The sequence below is a fragment of the Uranotaenia lowii genome, chromosome 1 (assembly GCF_029784155.1).
Source record: "Uranotaenia lowii strain MFRU-FL chromosome 1, ASM2978415v1, whole genome shotgun sequence".
NCBI lineage: Eukaryota > Metazoa > Arthropoda > Insecta > Diptera > Culicidae > Uranotaenia > Uranotaenia lowii.
Genome location: NC_073691.1, coordinates 64961317 through 64978818, shown reverse-complemented (window position 1 = coordinate 64978818; position 17502 = coordinate 64961317). Strand labels below are relative to the sequence as shown.

Sequence of the window (17502 nt, the reverse complement as noted above, 5' to 3'; positions counted from 1 at the left end):
CAAGGAAAACTTATTAACGTACACCATACTTTACTTCGCAACATCTTCATTAATTTACAATTCTGATATTCTTTCTCCATGAATCTAAATTTTTCACCGATATGCCGAAAAAAAATTTACAAAAATTGAATTCTGAATCTGAATCCTGAATCTGAAATCTAAATCTGAATTCTGAATCTACATTATTTTGAATCTGAATTCTGAATCTAAATTTTGAATCTGAATTCTGATCCCTGAATTTGAATTCTGAATCTAAATTCTGAATTTTAATTCTGACTCTGAATTTTGAATCTGAATTCTGACTCTGAATTCTGAATCTGAATTCTGAATCTGAATTCTGAATCTGAATTCTGAATCTCAATTCGGAGTCTGAATCTGAATTCTGAATCTGAATCTGAATTCTGAATTCTGAATCTGAATTCTGAATCTGAATTCTGAATCTGAATTCTGAATCTGAATTCTGAATCTGAATTCTGAATCTGAATTCTGAATCTGAATTCTGAATCTGAATTCTGAATCTGAATTCTGAATCTGAATTCTGAATCTGAATTCTGAATCTGAATTCTGAATCTGAATTCTGAATCTGAATTCTGAATCTGAATTCTGAATCTGAATTCTGAATCTGAATTCTGAATCTGAATTCTGAATCTGAATTCTGAATCTGAATTCTGAATCTGAATTCTGAATCTGAATTCTGAATCTGAATTCTGAATCTGAATTCTGAATCTGAATTCTGAATCTGAATTCTGAATCTGAATTCTGAATCTGAATTCTGAATCTGAATTCTGAATCTGAATTCTGAATCTGAATTCTGAATCTGAATTCTGAATTTGAATTCTGAATCTGAATTCTGAATCTGAATTCTGAATCTGAATTCTGAATCTGAATTCTGAATCTGAATTCTGAATCTGAATTCTGAATCTGAATTCTGAATCTGAATTCTGAATCTGAATTCTGAATCTGAATTCTGAATCTGAATTCTGAATCTGAATTCTGAATCTGAATTCTGAATCTGAATTCTGAATCTGAATTCTGAATCTGAAATCTGAATTCTGAATCTGAATTCTGAATTCTGAATCTGAATTCTGAATCTGAATTCTGAATCTGAATTCTGAATCTGAATTCTGAATCTGAATTCTGAATCTGAATTCTGAATCTGAATTCTGAATTCTGAATCTGAATTCTGAATCTGAATTCTGAATCTGAATTCTGAATCTGATTTCTGAATCTGAATTCTGAATCTGAATTCTGAATCTGAATTCTGAATCTGAATTCTGAATCTGAATTCTGAATCTGAATTCTGAATCTGAATTCTGAATCTGAATTCTGAATCTGAATTCTGAATCTGAATTCTGAATCTGAATTCTGAATCTGAATTCTGAATCTGAATTCTGAATCTGAATTCTGAATCTGAATTCTGAATCTGAATTCTGAATCTGAATTCTGAATCTGAATTCTGAATCTGAATATGAGTTCTGAATCTGAATTTTGAATTCTGAATTCTGAATCCTGAATTTTAATTCCTAAACCTGTATCCTGAATTTGAAAACTGAATCTGAATGCTGCATCTGAAATTGAATCTAAATTATGTATGAGTATGTAGAAATGAAAAAAAAAACATAAATTCATTCTTCAACACGGGTAAAAAAAACGAGGGTCATAAAATCTTCATATAAATTCCCCCCAACGCAGTTTTCTGTACGGCTCTGCATTTTGTTGCCACCCGGCATGGCTATAGACACTATAATTTCATATATGAAATTATAGTGTCTATAGGCATGGCGGACTCTGAAGGAAACGCCCATCCGCCATTTGCTGCATTGAAAAGCAAGAAGTGTAAGATATAAACACTGTTGCCGTATTCGCCCCAGCAGACTGAGAAACTGCCCAGACCACGGTGCGTCTTAGTAATGCCTTTTACCTATTTGAGTTTGAGCCACTCTTAGTCAAGCGTGCCGATGGTTTATTGGATAGCGTTTGCGACTTGGGATCTGAAGGTTTTTGGTTCGATTCCCGAGTCAATAAATTTTAATTTTTTATTTTGATTATCTCTAATTTATAAATGATTGCTGGTGCTGCTGCTTCGAGGCGCCACTAGCAACTTTTTTTTATGCCATAATAAGTATGATATGTATTTGGTAAAGAAAACGGTTTCAACTATTTTGTTTTTTTTCCCGTTTTTGAAAGGGTTGTGTAGAAAAAAAAATGCATTCTTTTGAGACTAAAATCATTTTAATTGTGCAGCCCAGTTTCGCAAAAACGTTCTTGACATTTTTAAAATGGCACATACAAATCCACGGACATCAACAGAACTCGTCGAGCTGAGTCGATAGGTACCTATAAAGGTATGTCTAAGACCCATAATTAATGATCTCCCCAATCGACCGATAACCAAACCTTTCTGTTAGAAAGGCAAAAATGATGCATAGTACGTTTTTTGGGGAAAAGCGAACTGGTATGTAAGGAGTTCATTTTATGTATGGAAAGAATGGTATTTAAACAGTTGAATTTCCAAAACTTATATCACGCTGAAATGGTACCGTGGTAGCAACCAGAACTTTCACGATGCTGGTCACGGTTCGAATCTTACTGTTTTTTTATGCTTTTTTTACTGAATAAGTAAAACCAACTACAATATTGATGGATAGCCGTAACACGTGGCCTAGCATGATACCTTTTTTAGAGCTCAACCATGCATAAAAGAAAAAATTCTCACAAAAGGAGGGGAAAGTAATATGACTATTAAATGATTAATCTCATTCTGGAAACTAAATCTGAAATCTTATTCTGATTCTAAAGTTTGAATTTTGAGTTACAACACTTAGTCTAATATTTGAATATAATTTCCAATTTCAAATTCCAGGTTGATCTTTAATCCGAATTCTTAATCAGAATTCTAAATCTGAATTCTCAATCTGAATTCTGAATCTGAACTCAGAATATGAATTATGAATCTGAATTCTGAATTCAAATTCAGAATTAAGATTTTAGAATTAAGAATTTAGAATTCAGAATTCAGAATTCTGAATTCTGGATTCTGAATTCTGAATTCAAAATTCAAAATTCTGAATTTTGAATTTTGAATTTTGAATTCCTAATTTGAATTCTGAATCTAAATTCTAAATCTGTATTCTGTATCTGAATTCTGTATCTGAATCTGGAATCTGGATTCTAAATCTGAATCTGAATTCTTTTTCTGGATTCTGAATCTGAATTCTGAATCTGATAAAGATGAATAGAAAAATGAAGAGAAAAGCGCAAAAGAACATTTTTGCAAGGAAAACTTATAAACGCACACCATACTTTACCCCGCAACATCAATCATAATAAATTTTCAATTCCGATATTCTTTCTCCAAGAATCTAAATTTTCACCGATATGCTGAAAATAAATTTACAAAAATCTGAATTCTGAATCTGAATTCTAAATCTTAATTCTGATTGTGAATTCTGAATTTGTATTCTGAATCTGAATTCTGAATCTGAATCTAAATTCTGAATCTGAATTCCGAATCTGAATTCTGAATCTGAATTCTGAATCTGAATTCTGAATCTGAATTCTGAATCTGAATTCTGAATCTGAATTCTGAATCTGAATTCTGAATCTGAATTCTGAATCTGAATTCTGAATCTGAATTCTGAATCTGAATTCTGAATCTGAATTCTGAATCTGAATTCTGAATCTGAATTCTGAATCTGAATTCTGAATCTGAATTCTGAATCTGAATTCTGAATCTGAATTCTGAATCTGAATTCTGAATCTGAATTCTGAATCTGAATTCTGAATCTGAATTCTGCATCTGAATTCTGAATCTGAATTCTGAATCTGAATTCTGAATCTGAATTCTGAATCTGAATTCTGAATCTGAATTCTGAATCTGAATTCTGAATCTGAATTCTGAATCTGAATTCTGAATCTGAATTCTGAATCTGAATTCTGAATCTGAATTCTGAATCTGAATTCTGAATCTGAATTCTGAATCTGAATCTAAATTCTGAATCTGAATTCTGAATCTGGATTCTGAATCTGAATTCAGAATCTGAATTCTTAATCTTGTAAATCTCATTTTCATTTGCTGGAATATGTTTGTTTTGCATCACGCGTTTGTCAAAATTGAAATTTCTTCATCCAAAATTTTTTTTTTATGATTTCGGATTTTACAACTTTTAGTAGTTTGGTTTTACCCCTAAAAGTATGCAGCACCCTTAATTTCAGAAAAATTGTGAAAAAAAGTTTTCACAATACAAAATCGTGTTTTCATGCGTAATGATCTTTAAGTCATCGCAAATTTATCAAAAACTGTGAAAATTAGTATTCTGGGAGAAACAATTTCAGAATTGAAAATTGATAAAGATGGGTAGAAAAGTGAGGAGAAAATTTACGGATGATGAAAAGTGTGAAAGAACATTTTTGCAAGGAAAACTTTTTAACGTACATACTTTACTTCGCAACATCTTCATTAATTTACAATTCTGATATTCTTTCTCCATGAATCTAAATTTTTCACCGATATGCCGAAAAAAAATTTACAAAAATTGAATTCTGAATCTGAATCCTGAATCTGAAATCTAAATCTGAATTCTGAATCTACATTATTTTGAATCTGAATTCTGAATCTAAATTTTGAATCTGAATTCTGATCCCTGAATTTGAATTCTGAATCTAAATTCTGAATTTTAATTCTGACTCTGAATTTTGAATCTGAATTCTGACTCTGAATTCTGAATCTGAATTCTGAATCTGAATTCTGAATCTCAATTCGGAGTCTGAATCTGAATTCTGAATCTGAATTCTGAATCTGAATCTGAATTCTGAATTCTGAATCTGAATTCTGAATCTGAATTCTGAATCTGAATTCTGAATCTGAATTCTGAATCTGAATTCTGAATCTGAATTCTGAATCTGAATTCTGAATCTGAATTCTGAATCTGAATTCTGAATCTGAATTCTGAATCTGAATTCTGAATCTGAATTCTGAATCTGAATTCTGAATCTGAATTCTGAATCTGAATTCTGAATCTGAATTCTGAATCTGAATTCTGAATCTGAATTCTGAATCTGAATTCTGAATCTGAATTCTGAATCTGAATTCTGAATCTGAATTCTGAATCTGAATTCTGAATCTGAATTCTGAATCTGAATTCTGAATCTGAATTCTGAATCTGAATTCTGAATCTGAATTCTGAATCTGAATTCTGAATCTGAATTCTGAATCTGAATTCTGAATCTGAATTCTGAATCTGAATTCTGAATCTGAATTCTGAATCTGAATTCTGAATCTGAATTCTGAATCTGAATTCTGAATCTGAATTCTGAATCTGAATTCTGAATCTGAATTCTGAATCTGAATTCTGAATCTGAATTCTGAATCTGAATTCTGAATCTGAATTCTGAATCTGAATTCTGAATCTGAATTCTGAATCTGAATTCTGAATCTGAATTCTGAATCTGAATTCTGAATCTGAATTCTGAATCTGAATTCTGAATCTGAATTCTGAATCTGAATTCTGAATCTGAATTCTGAATCTGAATTCTGAATCTGAATTCTGAATCTGAATTCTGAATCTGAATTCTGAATCTGAATTCTGAATCTGAATTCTGAATCTGAATTCTGAATCTGAATTCTGAATCTGAATTCTGAATCTGAATTCTGAATCTGAATTCTGAATCTGAATTCTGAATCTGAATTCTGAATCTGAATTCTGAATCTGAATTCTGAATCTGAATTCTGAATCTGAATTCTGAATCTGAATTCTGAATCTGAATTCTGAATCTGAATTCTGAATTCTGAATCTGAATTCTGAATCTGAATTCTGAATCTGAATTCTGAATCTGAATTCTGAATCTGAATTCTGAATCTGAATTCTGAATCTGAATTCTGAATCTGAATTCTGAATCTGAATTCTGAATCTGAATATGAGTTCTGAATCTGAATTTTGAATTCTGAATTCTGAATCCTGAATTTTAATTCCTAAACCTGTATCCTGAATTTGAAAACTGAATCTGAATTCTGCATCTGAAATTGAATCTAAATTATGTATGAGTATGTAGAAATGAAAAAAAAAACATAAATTCATTCTTCAACACGGGTAAAAAAAACGAGGGTCATAAAATCTTCATATAAATTCCCCCCAACGCAGTTTTCTGTACGGCTCTGCATTTTGTTGCCACCCGGCATGGCTATAGACACTATAATTTCATATATGAAATTATAGTGTCTATAGGCATGGCGGACTCTGAAGGAAACGCCCATCCGCCATTTGCTGCATTGAAAAGCAAGAAGTGTAAGATATAAACACTGTTGCCGTATTCGCCCCAGCAGACTGAGAAGCTGCCCAGACCACGGTGCGTCTTAGTAATGCCTTTTACCTATTTGAGTTTGAGCCACTCTTAGTCAAGCGTGCCGATGGTTTATTGGATAGCGTTTGCGACTTGGGATCTGAAGGTTTTTGGTTCGATTCCCGAGTCAATAAATTTTAATTTTTTATTTTGATTATCTCTAATTTATAAATGATTGCTGGTGCTGCTGCTTCGAGGCGCCACTAGCAACTTTTTTTTATGCCATAATAAGTATGATATGTATTTGGTAAAGAAAACGGTTTCAACTATTTTGTTTTTTTCCCGTTTTTGAAAGGGTTGTGTAGAAAAAAAAATGCATTCTTTTGAGACTAAAATCATTTTAATTGTGCAGCCCAGTTTCGCAAAAACGTTCTTGACATTTTTAAAATGGCACATACAAATCCACGGACATCAACAGAACTCGTCGAGCTGAGTCGATAGGTACCTATAAAGGTATGTCTAAGACCCATAATTAATGATCTCCCCAATCGACCGATAACCAAACCTTTCTGTTAGAAAGGCAAAAATGAATTTCTGTCTGTCTGTCTGTCTTTCTGTCTGTTCCCTATAGACTCAGAAACTACTGAACCGATTTACGTGAGACTTTGTAGGTGGGGGTACTGGAGGCCGGGGAAGGTTCCTATTGTGGTTTGGAACCCCTCCCCCTAACAGGAAGGGGGGGAGGGGCCTTCCAAACAAAAGACAAATTTTTGCATAACTCGAGAACCAATCAAGCAAATGGTATCAAATTTGGCATGGGGTGGTATTTGGGAACGGGGAATATTTCAATTTATATTAGGTACCCCTCCCTCCTCTCAGTGGGATGATAGGAAGGGGTGAGGGGGGCTATCTTACAATTTTTCATATAACTCGAAAACTAATCAAGATATTCAAACCTTCAAACCTAATTTGGCATGGGAAGGTATTTAGATACGAGTAATATTTTGATGATTATTTTAGACCCCTCTCTCTTTGCAGTTAAAAGGGGGAGGGGTCTCTATCATATTTTACATAACTCAAAAACTAATAAAGCAAATAGAACCTAATTTGGCATGGGAAGGTATTTGGATAGGAAAAATATTTCTAGGATTATTTGAGACCCCTCCCTCTTTCCAGTAGGGAGATATAAAGGGGGGAGAGGCCCTCTGTTTGATTTTTTACATAACTCAAAAACGAATCAAGCAATTGGAACCGAATTTGGCATGGGCGGATATTTGGAAACGTGACATGTTCTAATGATTGTTTGAGACCCCTTCCTTCTTCCAGGGAGAAAGGAAAAAGAGAGGGAATTTTTATTGCATAACTCAATAACTACAACAGCAAATGGAACCAAATTTGGCATGAAACAATATTTGGGTACGAGAAATGCTTCTTGCATATTTGGTATCCCTCACTCCTTCAAAAAGGTGGATGAAAAGGGGAAGAAGAGATCTCCCTTACAATTTTCAGTATAACTGGAGAGCTGATCGAGCAAATTGAACCAAATTTGGCATGTGAGAGTATTTGGATACGAGGAATGTTCCTATTATAAATTGAAGCCCCACTTTTTACAGCGGAAAGATAAAAAGGGGGAAAGGGGGGCTTCCATACAATTTTTTTGCATAACTCGAGAAATAATAGAGCAAATGAAATAAAATTTGGTATCAAACAGTATTTGAGTACAAAAAATACTTTTGTTAATATGAAGTTCTCACCCCTCCATTCAATGGGGAGAACGGAAAGGGGATGGTACTTCCTTTCAAGTTTATGCATAGCTCAAGAATTTACAACGCAAATAAAACCAAATTTAGCATGGGATAGTAGTTCAATACGAGAATTTTTTTTTATGTCAAACAATTCCTTTCTTGAACAATAATTGGAAAAAATATTCCTTTCTTGCAGTGGGATGATAGAATTGGGAATAAGGGAAGGGAAGAGGAAGGCTTACATTTAACTTTTTTTTACAAAATCCGAGAAATGGACAATGATTCTATGATTATCTGACACACCATCCTCCTTTCAGTGAGTAGGTACATAGGAGGAGGGAGGTGAGTCCAATACAATTTTGTTAGCATATACTAACGAAGTCAACAAATGGAAACAAATATGGCATGGAAAGGTATTTGGTTACGAGATATTTTTCTACGATTGTTATAGACCCTTACGCTTTACAGTGTAGAGAGGAGAAGAAATTTTGTTGTAAAGCTTAAAAATTTATCAACCAATGGAACTATATTTTAATGAGAGGATTTTAGGGTTCGAAAAAAATGTGTATGATTATTCAAGACCACGACCCCATTCAGCAGGGGGTGAAGGGAAGGACAGGGGGGCTCTCTTATCAGTTTTTTAGCATAAATCCAGAACATAGCAAGCCAACAAAAAAAACCTTATTTTATAAGTCAGATTGTTTGCGTACGATTAATTTGAGTCCCTCCTTTTTCAAGGCGAAGATTTAAAGAAACAGATTAAAATTATCAGATCTTCAACACAAATTTATAGATCAAGATTCAGGAAATAAGTTTAAGACATCTTTGTGTTACAATTCGAAACTCCAGTTGCAGCTCTCAATTTATAGCGGTTACTTATGAATTATATTATAATTTAATTTAAAACAATACCAACAAAACAAAAAAATTTGTATAATTTCTGAAAATATCATTTGTTTTTGAAAGGTGTAGCAAAGCACATCGGGTCAGCTAGTACTGAATAAAGCTAAATTGTATAGAATGAGGGAGAGAAAATTGAAAAAATTTGTAAATATCAAGTATGTATGAAGCCATCCCCACTTACCCCAGATACAGTTTGGAGAAAAAGATTTAGATTTTTGTAAATAAACTATTTATTCTAAATTTTTGACCGTCGTTTTTTTTTCCTAACTGATTGTTTCGAATGCAAGGACTGTTTCAATGTAGAGTTTTTCGTCAAGAGCTAGCTAGTTTACGAGAAATTTGCAATTGAAAAAGATGCACATCAACTCCACATCGTAATTAAAAATAGAAAATTAACAAAAAGTCGCCGTAAACATCCGCTAAAGTCGGAACCGTATCTCTTTTACAGTTATTAGATAGATTACAAGTAAATTTAACATTCTGCATTAAAAGTTTGAAAAAATAGTTCACAGTATCGTTTTAATAGCCATCGTCCCCACTTACCCCGCGTCACCACTTATCCCGGTGTACCTTATTCTATCTCTGTGAACTAGTTCTTATTTAGGTCCGAGTATTATGAGGACTTATCGTGGTCGGTTCCACAAACTAATAAAATCAAATTATAGTTAATATAATTGAGTGTATTTGAACGGACTCATCCCTCCCATCTTCCCCAATATTGCGTATTACTTACTGGCTTTCACAACTTTTCGGTGAAATTCCACCGGGATTTTCACCACTGATGTGGCTATCGGATTCGGCACCTGAACAACCGAGATTTCGCCACAAATACGGCGATCGGATGCCTCGAATTCCGCGGCTGTTCCACTGGGATTTTTCGCCACTGGAGCTGCGATCTAATGCAGTCGAATTCGGCACCGGTTCAATGGGATTTCGTCACTGATTCTACGGCTTTTCCACAGGATATTCGCCACTGGTGCGGCGATCGGATGCGCTCAGATTCGATGGGTATTTCCAAAAGAGTTTTGACAAAAAAGATTTTGCCAAAAAAGAGGCACTGTCGACAAAGCGTATTATAAGCTTTTCTGTTGTTTTTTGCGCTTGCTTGGGTACTTACGGATTTCCGAACTCTTCTCCGTTTTATTGATTTTTGCAGAGCGTGTCTATGACCCGGACGAGCATTTTGGCTTTAGTATTCTGGTGGGAAAAAGGAATTAACGTTTTCGCTCTTGGCGCAACTTACCGGACACCGAACTGTGTGATCGTTTGGTCTTTTTGCTGACCCGTCTCGTGTCCCTGTGCTGCTGGCCTAGACTTTCTTGAGATGGCCGGATTTGCAGCAGAGATGCCTGTTGGAGAGCAAGTTCCCCCTTTAGAAGCTGCCTGCTGTGACTACTTTTCTCTAGCTTACCTCTTGTCCCCATAGAGCACCAAGTTCCCCTTTCGGGACTTTGGAGACAGCCCACACTCTTATTTTTCACTTTTTTTCTGCGATTCTTTTCGTGCCCAGTCTACCACTTTATTCACCGGAACTGCGAATGACGTCTTGTTAATTTTTCCGTTGAGACTGCTGCCAACTTTTCTGGACCAAAGTAACAAAAATGCCCAGTTGGGAATTCCTCCCGAAGATGGGTCCGATTACGGACGATTTCGACTCGTCGAGCAGATACTTTCGATGATTGTTTTTCCAGTCAGGGATTTTCCCTGCTTATCCGATGAACGCTAACAAAATTTTGGTGATGGATGGGTTTTTACCGAAAAAATGTTACTAGATCGCTGATTAATTATTACAGAAAAGTTAAAATTGAACACGAGGCTTAAAAATCTGGTATAATATGAAATTTTAATTCGCATTCGCATTGACATAAAATATCTAGTTCAGAATGACTATTTATATCAACGAAACTTGTTGTGCAGTGTAAAATTCTGGATAGTTTCCTGTGGCCAGAAAGTTCTTTATCATCAGCTTCGCGACATTAATTGATTTATCATTTCTTCCCAAATTTGTGTGGATTTGGTTTGGCTTTAGTTCTACAGTGTCACTACATAGATTCAAGCAGCTTAAATCCTTTAAGTCCTTCAAAATCCAGATATTGTTCGCTTAAAAATTCAAAGAAATTCACTTTCATGATAACAAACAATTTTTTATTGCAAAAATCCTTTACGTTGAGAAAAAAGTAAAAAATTAAGTAATTGCACAACTACAGGGGCTGAAGAACTATATTCTCAGAATTTTTTTGGTTTTAAGTTTTTGAATACTTCAACAATTTTCTCCTTAATTTTGAAACAAATCAGGAATGTCTTTAAACTATAATTTTACACATTTTTTGTTAATACTGTTCCACAAATAAATTTAAAAAAAATCAATTGATACAAAAACTAAACTAGGTACATATTTGTCGATTTGTTGTCGTTTTTTTGACAACCCCGCCAAAGTTGAGGTCATATTTTACTCAAAAAATCAAACCTGATTAGTTGTAGTCAATGTCAATAGTTTATTATACAGCTTTAAAAAAAATGATTTTCAAAAAAAATACCATATCTAGATTTATCTTGTTTTTTTTTTTAAACTAGGACCATTTCCAGGTTTCAAATGTTTTTTTTTTGTTTCTCTAAGCTGTAGTTTTGGATTTACTCCGATTTTGGTATTAAGGATTTAAGTAGGACCTATTTTTGACATGGGTCAAAATGGCTATTAAAATATTTTTTTTATGGTTTTTCAGCTAGCAAACTAAATTTAAAGTGTTTTGTTAAAGCTTTGAACATGATTGTAGTTGATAAAATCAACACAGCTACGCACAAAACTTCTTGAAAGTTGACTCCGATAATGGCACATCCTCCTGAAATTCTTTATAAGGCTCAACTGTAGAAAATCAAAACTTTATCTTCAATTCTCTATCCCTTATCAGCTTATTAAAATGGTATGTAAATATGATCAGAATGATAGGAAGGATCGTTAACTATGTTGTTAAGTTTTTCATTATTAACTTGATTTATGAGTGAAATAAAAGAAAAAGTTGCAAAGTGGTCCAAAATATACACCCGGTCCGAAATAAGTCCATTACCCTATCTGCCGTATGAACCAGCCAATTTTCAACTTTCAAATGCAGGCAATTCAATCATTGAAGTTTCAATTCGAGAGCATAGAGACAAAATATTTTATTTATTTAGGCTTTATGTTCACATTTGACTTTTAATGAATAGATTCAATAAATATCGTCTTTAATAATTTATTTATCTATCAAGACAAGTATTTCATCCCTACAGGGTGGTAAATGATGAAATTTCCATTCACTCTCAGCCTCATTGTATGCTAATCACGAATAAATATCTCATAAAATGCATGAACCGTAACAGGACCGAAAGGAAGCCAAACGCGATGGAACGTAGGGGAGAGAATTGCTGTTATATGTATACTCTGTGAAGCATTTTCTTTAAAACCAAAGTAATTTTGGCTTTTATTCTGAAAAAAAAAATCATGAATCAATGACATCGAGTTTAACTGTTGGAAACATCAATGTTTCAACTCGTATTCAATTGTTTACTACGTTCTTTCACGTCTTTGGTTGTCAATCAAGGCGTCAAACGCGCAAATAGTTCCAGCAGGAATTCTTCCAGCATTCCCCCGAAACGTAATTCGTGCAAAAAGTAAGGGCAAAATCCTTCTCGGATTCGACCCCTCGAATGCATCGAATCACTTTGGCTTGCAGGAAAGGCGCTCAATCTTCACACATAAAGGAAAGGAAACCTTGGCCCGTTGCAAGCTGTACGAAGGTTTAGATAGGTACAACAAACTGGTAGTAGGTACGATGAAGGAACGAACTGAAGGAACATCCGCAGCTTTGCTGATGACCCTCTTCTCTCGTACTCGTGACTTCTTCAAATCAACTTCCTCGGTTGCTGGCTGGCTTGTTAGGCCATTGAAATTCAACCGCGCGCCACACTATTCGTGGGATTTATTTTTCGCGTTTGCTTTTTTCTGATGCGGCTGAACTCTAAAGTTAACGAGAAGAGAACTCACCAGAAAAACATCGCACCCATCCAAGCAGAGATGCGGTCGCTTTTCGCTCGTCGTCGTCGTCGTGGCTACACGCTTTTGGAGCGAGGCTTGCAGTCAGTCTACATTCGGGCGAATCACTGGTCGCATCTCTCGAACGCGTTTCGGTGCTTTGTTCTCGAAATATAGGTAGCAAACTAGCTCTAGTGAGGAGGGTTTCAATCAAGATTTGAATGGAAACTGAATAGCGGAACAAAAGTTGGTTCGCATTGCGTTTGATTTTGGGAATTGGGAAAAGGGTTTCGTTTTGCAGTTTAAATCTGGAGTTTGGAAACGTTTTGCGAACCGCGTTGATCAGGTTGAAGTTAGGTTTCCGTTTTTGAGTTTCGATTGTTCGGATGAGTGGATTTGCAGCTCTGCTAGCGAGAAAAAATGGATTGCTGCTCGATGAAATTGCAAGTTGACTTGCACATGTGAAGATGCAGCTCGAAAACAAATCCTTGGATTAAGAAATACAGGATAAAGCATATCGGATGTCGAAGGTGTAATAGAAGAAACCCTTGAATTCCTAATCGGGACCCCACCCCAGGAGGGAAAAATTCAGCTCGTTGGGAAAAAATCGAAAAAGTAGTCCGTAGTGGCCGCTGCTGGAGTCGAAGAAGAGCCACGGATTCGGGACGAAAGCGAGAGAAGGGTCACTCACCGCGTGCTCTCTCTTGGTCCAGAGGTTGCAGCATCCACTTTCGCTCGCCGAGAGAGACGCGCAGCATCCTTGCGGGCCGAGTGTGGTTGTGATTTGGGTTCTCCGAAACTATGTCTCTGGGTGCTGCGTGCGGAAACATTCCTTTTAGGGAATTTGTTGTTTTCGTTCAGGATTAAACGCTGGAGAGCGCTGGACCGAGTGAGATTTGGTGGGTTAGCGCGAGTGTTTGGAGGTATTTCGAAGGTTTGCTGCAGAAGGACGAAATTTTCAGCAAATCTTGTTATGCGTTCAGTTTGGATACCTTAAGTGCACCTTGCGTGAAATTGTAATCTTCGAGGGGAATACCAGTGCAATGCAGCCCATGGGTGCTCTCTAAGGGAAGCGAGTGGAAATTTGATCCAAAGTTTTTTTTTCAGCGTGGAAATTTATCTAACAAGATGTCGTCGACCTAAAGAAAGCAGTTCTTATAGTGAAAAAAGTGAATTTTAACCTTAACTAAGAGAGAAAATTGTTATTTAAAACAGATAAAAGGGAAGAAAACGGCCACAAGATGGTTACCGGTGAGATGAAGGTGGCCACAGTGGATGTGGAAAGCAGTGATAATATGGCTACGCTTCCGGTGGGCCGAACCCTGACTGGAGGAGCAGGTGGCGGCCCTACCGGTGGAAGCGGAAGTCAAAGTGATACCGCTGAAAAAAACAACGCTGCCAACAAGGAAATGGAGCTGAAAAATGTGATGCCGAAACCGTTGCAAAGGTTCGTTACTCACCCATCAATCGTATCCTTTCAGGGATCACTGCTAAATAAATTATCCTAAGCCTATCCCCCTTTCCCAAACGAAGAAAAAAATCTCCAAACAAAAAAGCCCCTAACCCATCAAAACCGTTTCGCAAAAACAGACGGAAACAATGAAGACACTCAGCAAATCTCTCCCCAAAAAATGGTCGCGTGAGTGCCAAGTGGAACTCACCCGAGGAAAATTGTTTTTCCAGACAGCCTGACTCCCAGCTCCCAATCCTGAAGGAGCCAGTGAACCGAACACCGGGAGCGGAATCCCCATCCGGCTTCTTCCTTGCAGCGATTCTTCTTGAATATTTCGTTGTCACTCTTCGTTGTGTTTTGCTCCCAATTTCAACAACCCTTAGCTATGTAGCAGAGATGTAGATAGGCTGGCATCCTTGTTGGTGGGTCAGAAAGCAAAAAAAAGAAACTCACCAAAAATGGGGCACGTAGTTCCGTTTCGGTTTACAAGGACTCGCCTCAACATAACCATAATCACCGTCAACTTGATGGCCGTTATGAAAGTGTGGTTTTTACAATAATAAAAAAACAACTAAGCGGCCAAGCTGGTCCCCGGTGAAATGGATCATGAATCAACACTACCTATTTAGTTAGCCTACATATTTCGCCGGATGATCTGCGGTGGGATTTTCTTCGAAGCGGCTGAAATTGGGTCAAATACTGCCGCTTCTCTGAAGGATGTTATGCAAACATCGATTTATGAGGATGCTCTAGCAGGGTGCTAATAGTACTACTACTACGAACTAACACTAATACTATAGCTATTTTATGTACCACTACCGTTTTTTTTTCCACAAAATAACTGATGCTTGTGAAAAGTGAAAATAAACAATTTCAGAGGGGCTACTTCACAAATTGTTGGTTGATGACTTTAAGTGAAGTTGAAACTTGACCCCTTTGTTAAAGTTTTAAGCTTGATGAGCGATATACACTAAGCATGGAATAACTCTTCATGGAAAGTACGGATATTTTAACTTCATTAATTTTGAAATATTCTAAAAATTCATTCCTGAAGCTCGTTGTAAGAACAGCTTTTATTTCCTTCGTGTAAAGTTGAATATATTTATCTTCTGTTCGATAAACAATTTAATAAATTGGCGAATATTTAAGTGTAGTTGTACCACTGTATGATACCTATCGCGATTTCTCTTTCAAAATTTTATAGGTATGTTGATGAACGCATTGTTTCTAAAAGTGATGTTTGAAGCCTGGAAGAAAAAATATACAGAAAGAGATTAGCAACTACACCCAAGTAAGTTTTGTACGGCTCTGATAGAAGAGCGCAAACTTAACGGAGTTGGGAAATTCTTGAAAGCGAAGTGAAACGTATTTTGACGATATCGTGGCACAAATTGGGCAAAAAATAATACACCTGAATAATCAAGGCGGTGTTAAGGTCTTAAATAAATTAAATAATCATAAGTCGATACAAATAGTCTTAACAGTTGCAAACCCTGCATACAATTCAACCTAAATGCAGGATGAATTGATAAAATTAAGTATAACTTGTTTTGGAAGATTTATTAAAACTTTCATGCACTTTTATTCATAAATTTATTATAGAAGTTTATGTAACTTGACGTTGTTTAATAACGATGATTTTTTTGGTTATGTTTGAGACATTTTTTTTTGAGAAAAAGGAGGTGGTTTGCCAAACATTGCACAGCACATGAATTTGGTTTATATGCAGTATTTTAGTGATTTCAACAAAATTTGCTCGGTTTTTATTGTCGATTGTATTCATGTTGGTTTGGTCGACAAGATTTATAAGTTGAAATGTTCGAAAAAAGTTACATAAAAATTAAAAAAAAAAAAAAGAAAAACATTAATAACAGGTTGTCTGTGCCCAATAGTTGCACCAAGTTACATTTAAAGTTTTATAGCAGGCTACTAGATGAAGTTTTGGTTTTATAATTGGCTTGAGGAGTCTTATAATACTATCGGTGTTACTTGGGGCAGGCAAATGTCGTGATATCGTGCTTAATATTGTTAGAATTATACAAGTAGTTGCACATATTCAAAGCCTTCTTAAGGCTCAGTCAACCTGTGGATTAAGGAGATGATATTTAGCATGGAAGCATATTATGCAAACACTTAGTTCTAATGCAATCTAATTTGGAGACGGCCCGTTTTAAAAAGGATCATCCATATAAACCATTCAATGCACAATTTGAAAATTTGGACCAATTCCAAAAAAATAAAACCGCCGTTTCCCTGGTATAAATTTTATTTTTCGTGAAATTTTCTCAAAAATTCAATTCTGTCGTCGGATTTGATCGGAGCTATCTGAATGGACTGTTATTTTAGCTTATTTACTCAGGATGGGATTTTTTCTTTATATGTCCTAACAGCATGAAATTTTAAGTCATTGAAATTCCAATAAACGTACTAAGAGGCTCTTCAATCGTTAGAATATTTTAATATGGAATTGGGAAATTGTTCAGCAATAATTTTTTTTTGCTGGAAACCAGCTAACATTATTCCTTTTGCTGATTTTTTCAGTAATTGTTCTTTTTTTTTTGCTGGAAATTATCCAGCAATTGATTCGTATTGCTGGAAAATCAGCAATCGATTTGTCAGGTTCGGAAATTTGTAATTTTTGAGATTTAACTTTAAAGATAATTAAAAAAGGAAGAGTTCGAAGTTTGATGTTGACCAATAGAGAGAAAAAAATCTTAAAGCGAAGCACTCGATTGACTTGTTAAATTTGACTTATTTTACAGACTTATTCATTTTTTTTTAACTTCGGCCGATAGACAATGGAATATTCAGGAAGAGTATGCGATATGGAAAAATTTTGATGCATCCTTTGTTTAAAATTCATTAATAAAACCAATTATTCATATCAATGCTTGTGGAAATTTTTTTACTTTGGATGATTTGAATAAAAAGCAATATTTCTGAAAAGAAATCATTATTTGTAGATTTCAAGAAAATCTATTTGAAGATCGCTGTTTTTTCAGCAATAAAGTTTGCTGGTCTTTCCAGTATTTTTTTTTTTTTTTTGTAGATTTTTCTGGAAAACCAGCGGAACATAAATCAGCACAAACAAAATGTTGTGTATATATTGATGA

General features: G+C 35.2%; 1 protein-coding gene across 7 annotated transcripts in view; it reads left to right on the top strand.

Annotated features, from left to right (window-relative positions):
• The window catches only part of LOC129740497 (proton channel OtopLc), a 207865-nt gene that overhangs the window by 161994 nt on the left and 28369 nt on the right, over window positions 1-17502 (top strand). The window contains exons 1-2 of one of the 7 annotated variants that reach the window (XM_055732190.1): window positions 12984-13113; window positions 14044-14383. The exons of 4 other annotated variants lie outside the window; for them this stretch is intronic. In XM_055732190.1, the coding sequence (XP_055588165.1) occupies window positions 14178-14383 (206 nt within the window). In that variant the 5' untranslated portion in view covers window positions 12984-13113; window positions 14044-14177. Of the gene's footprint in view, window positions 1-12983; window positions 13114-13164; window positions 13183-13842; window positions 13860-14043; window positions 14384-17502 lie in introns of those variants that run through there. 2 more of the 7 variants (XM_055732191.1, XM_055732192.1) reach the window with 2 other exon arrangements.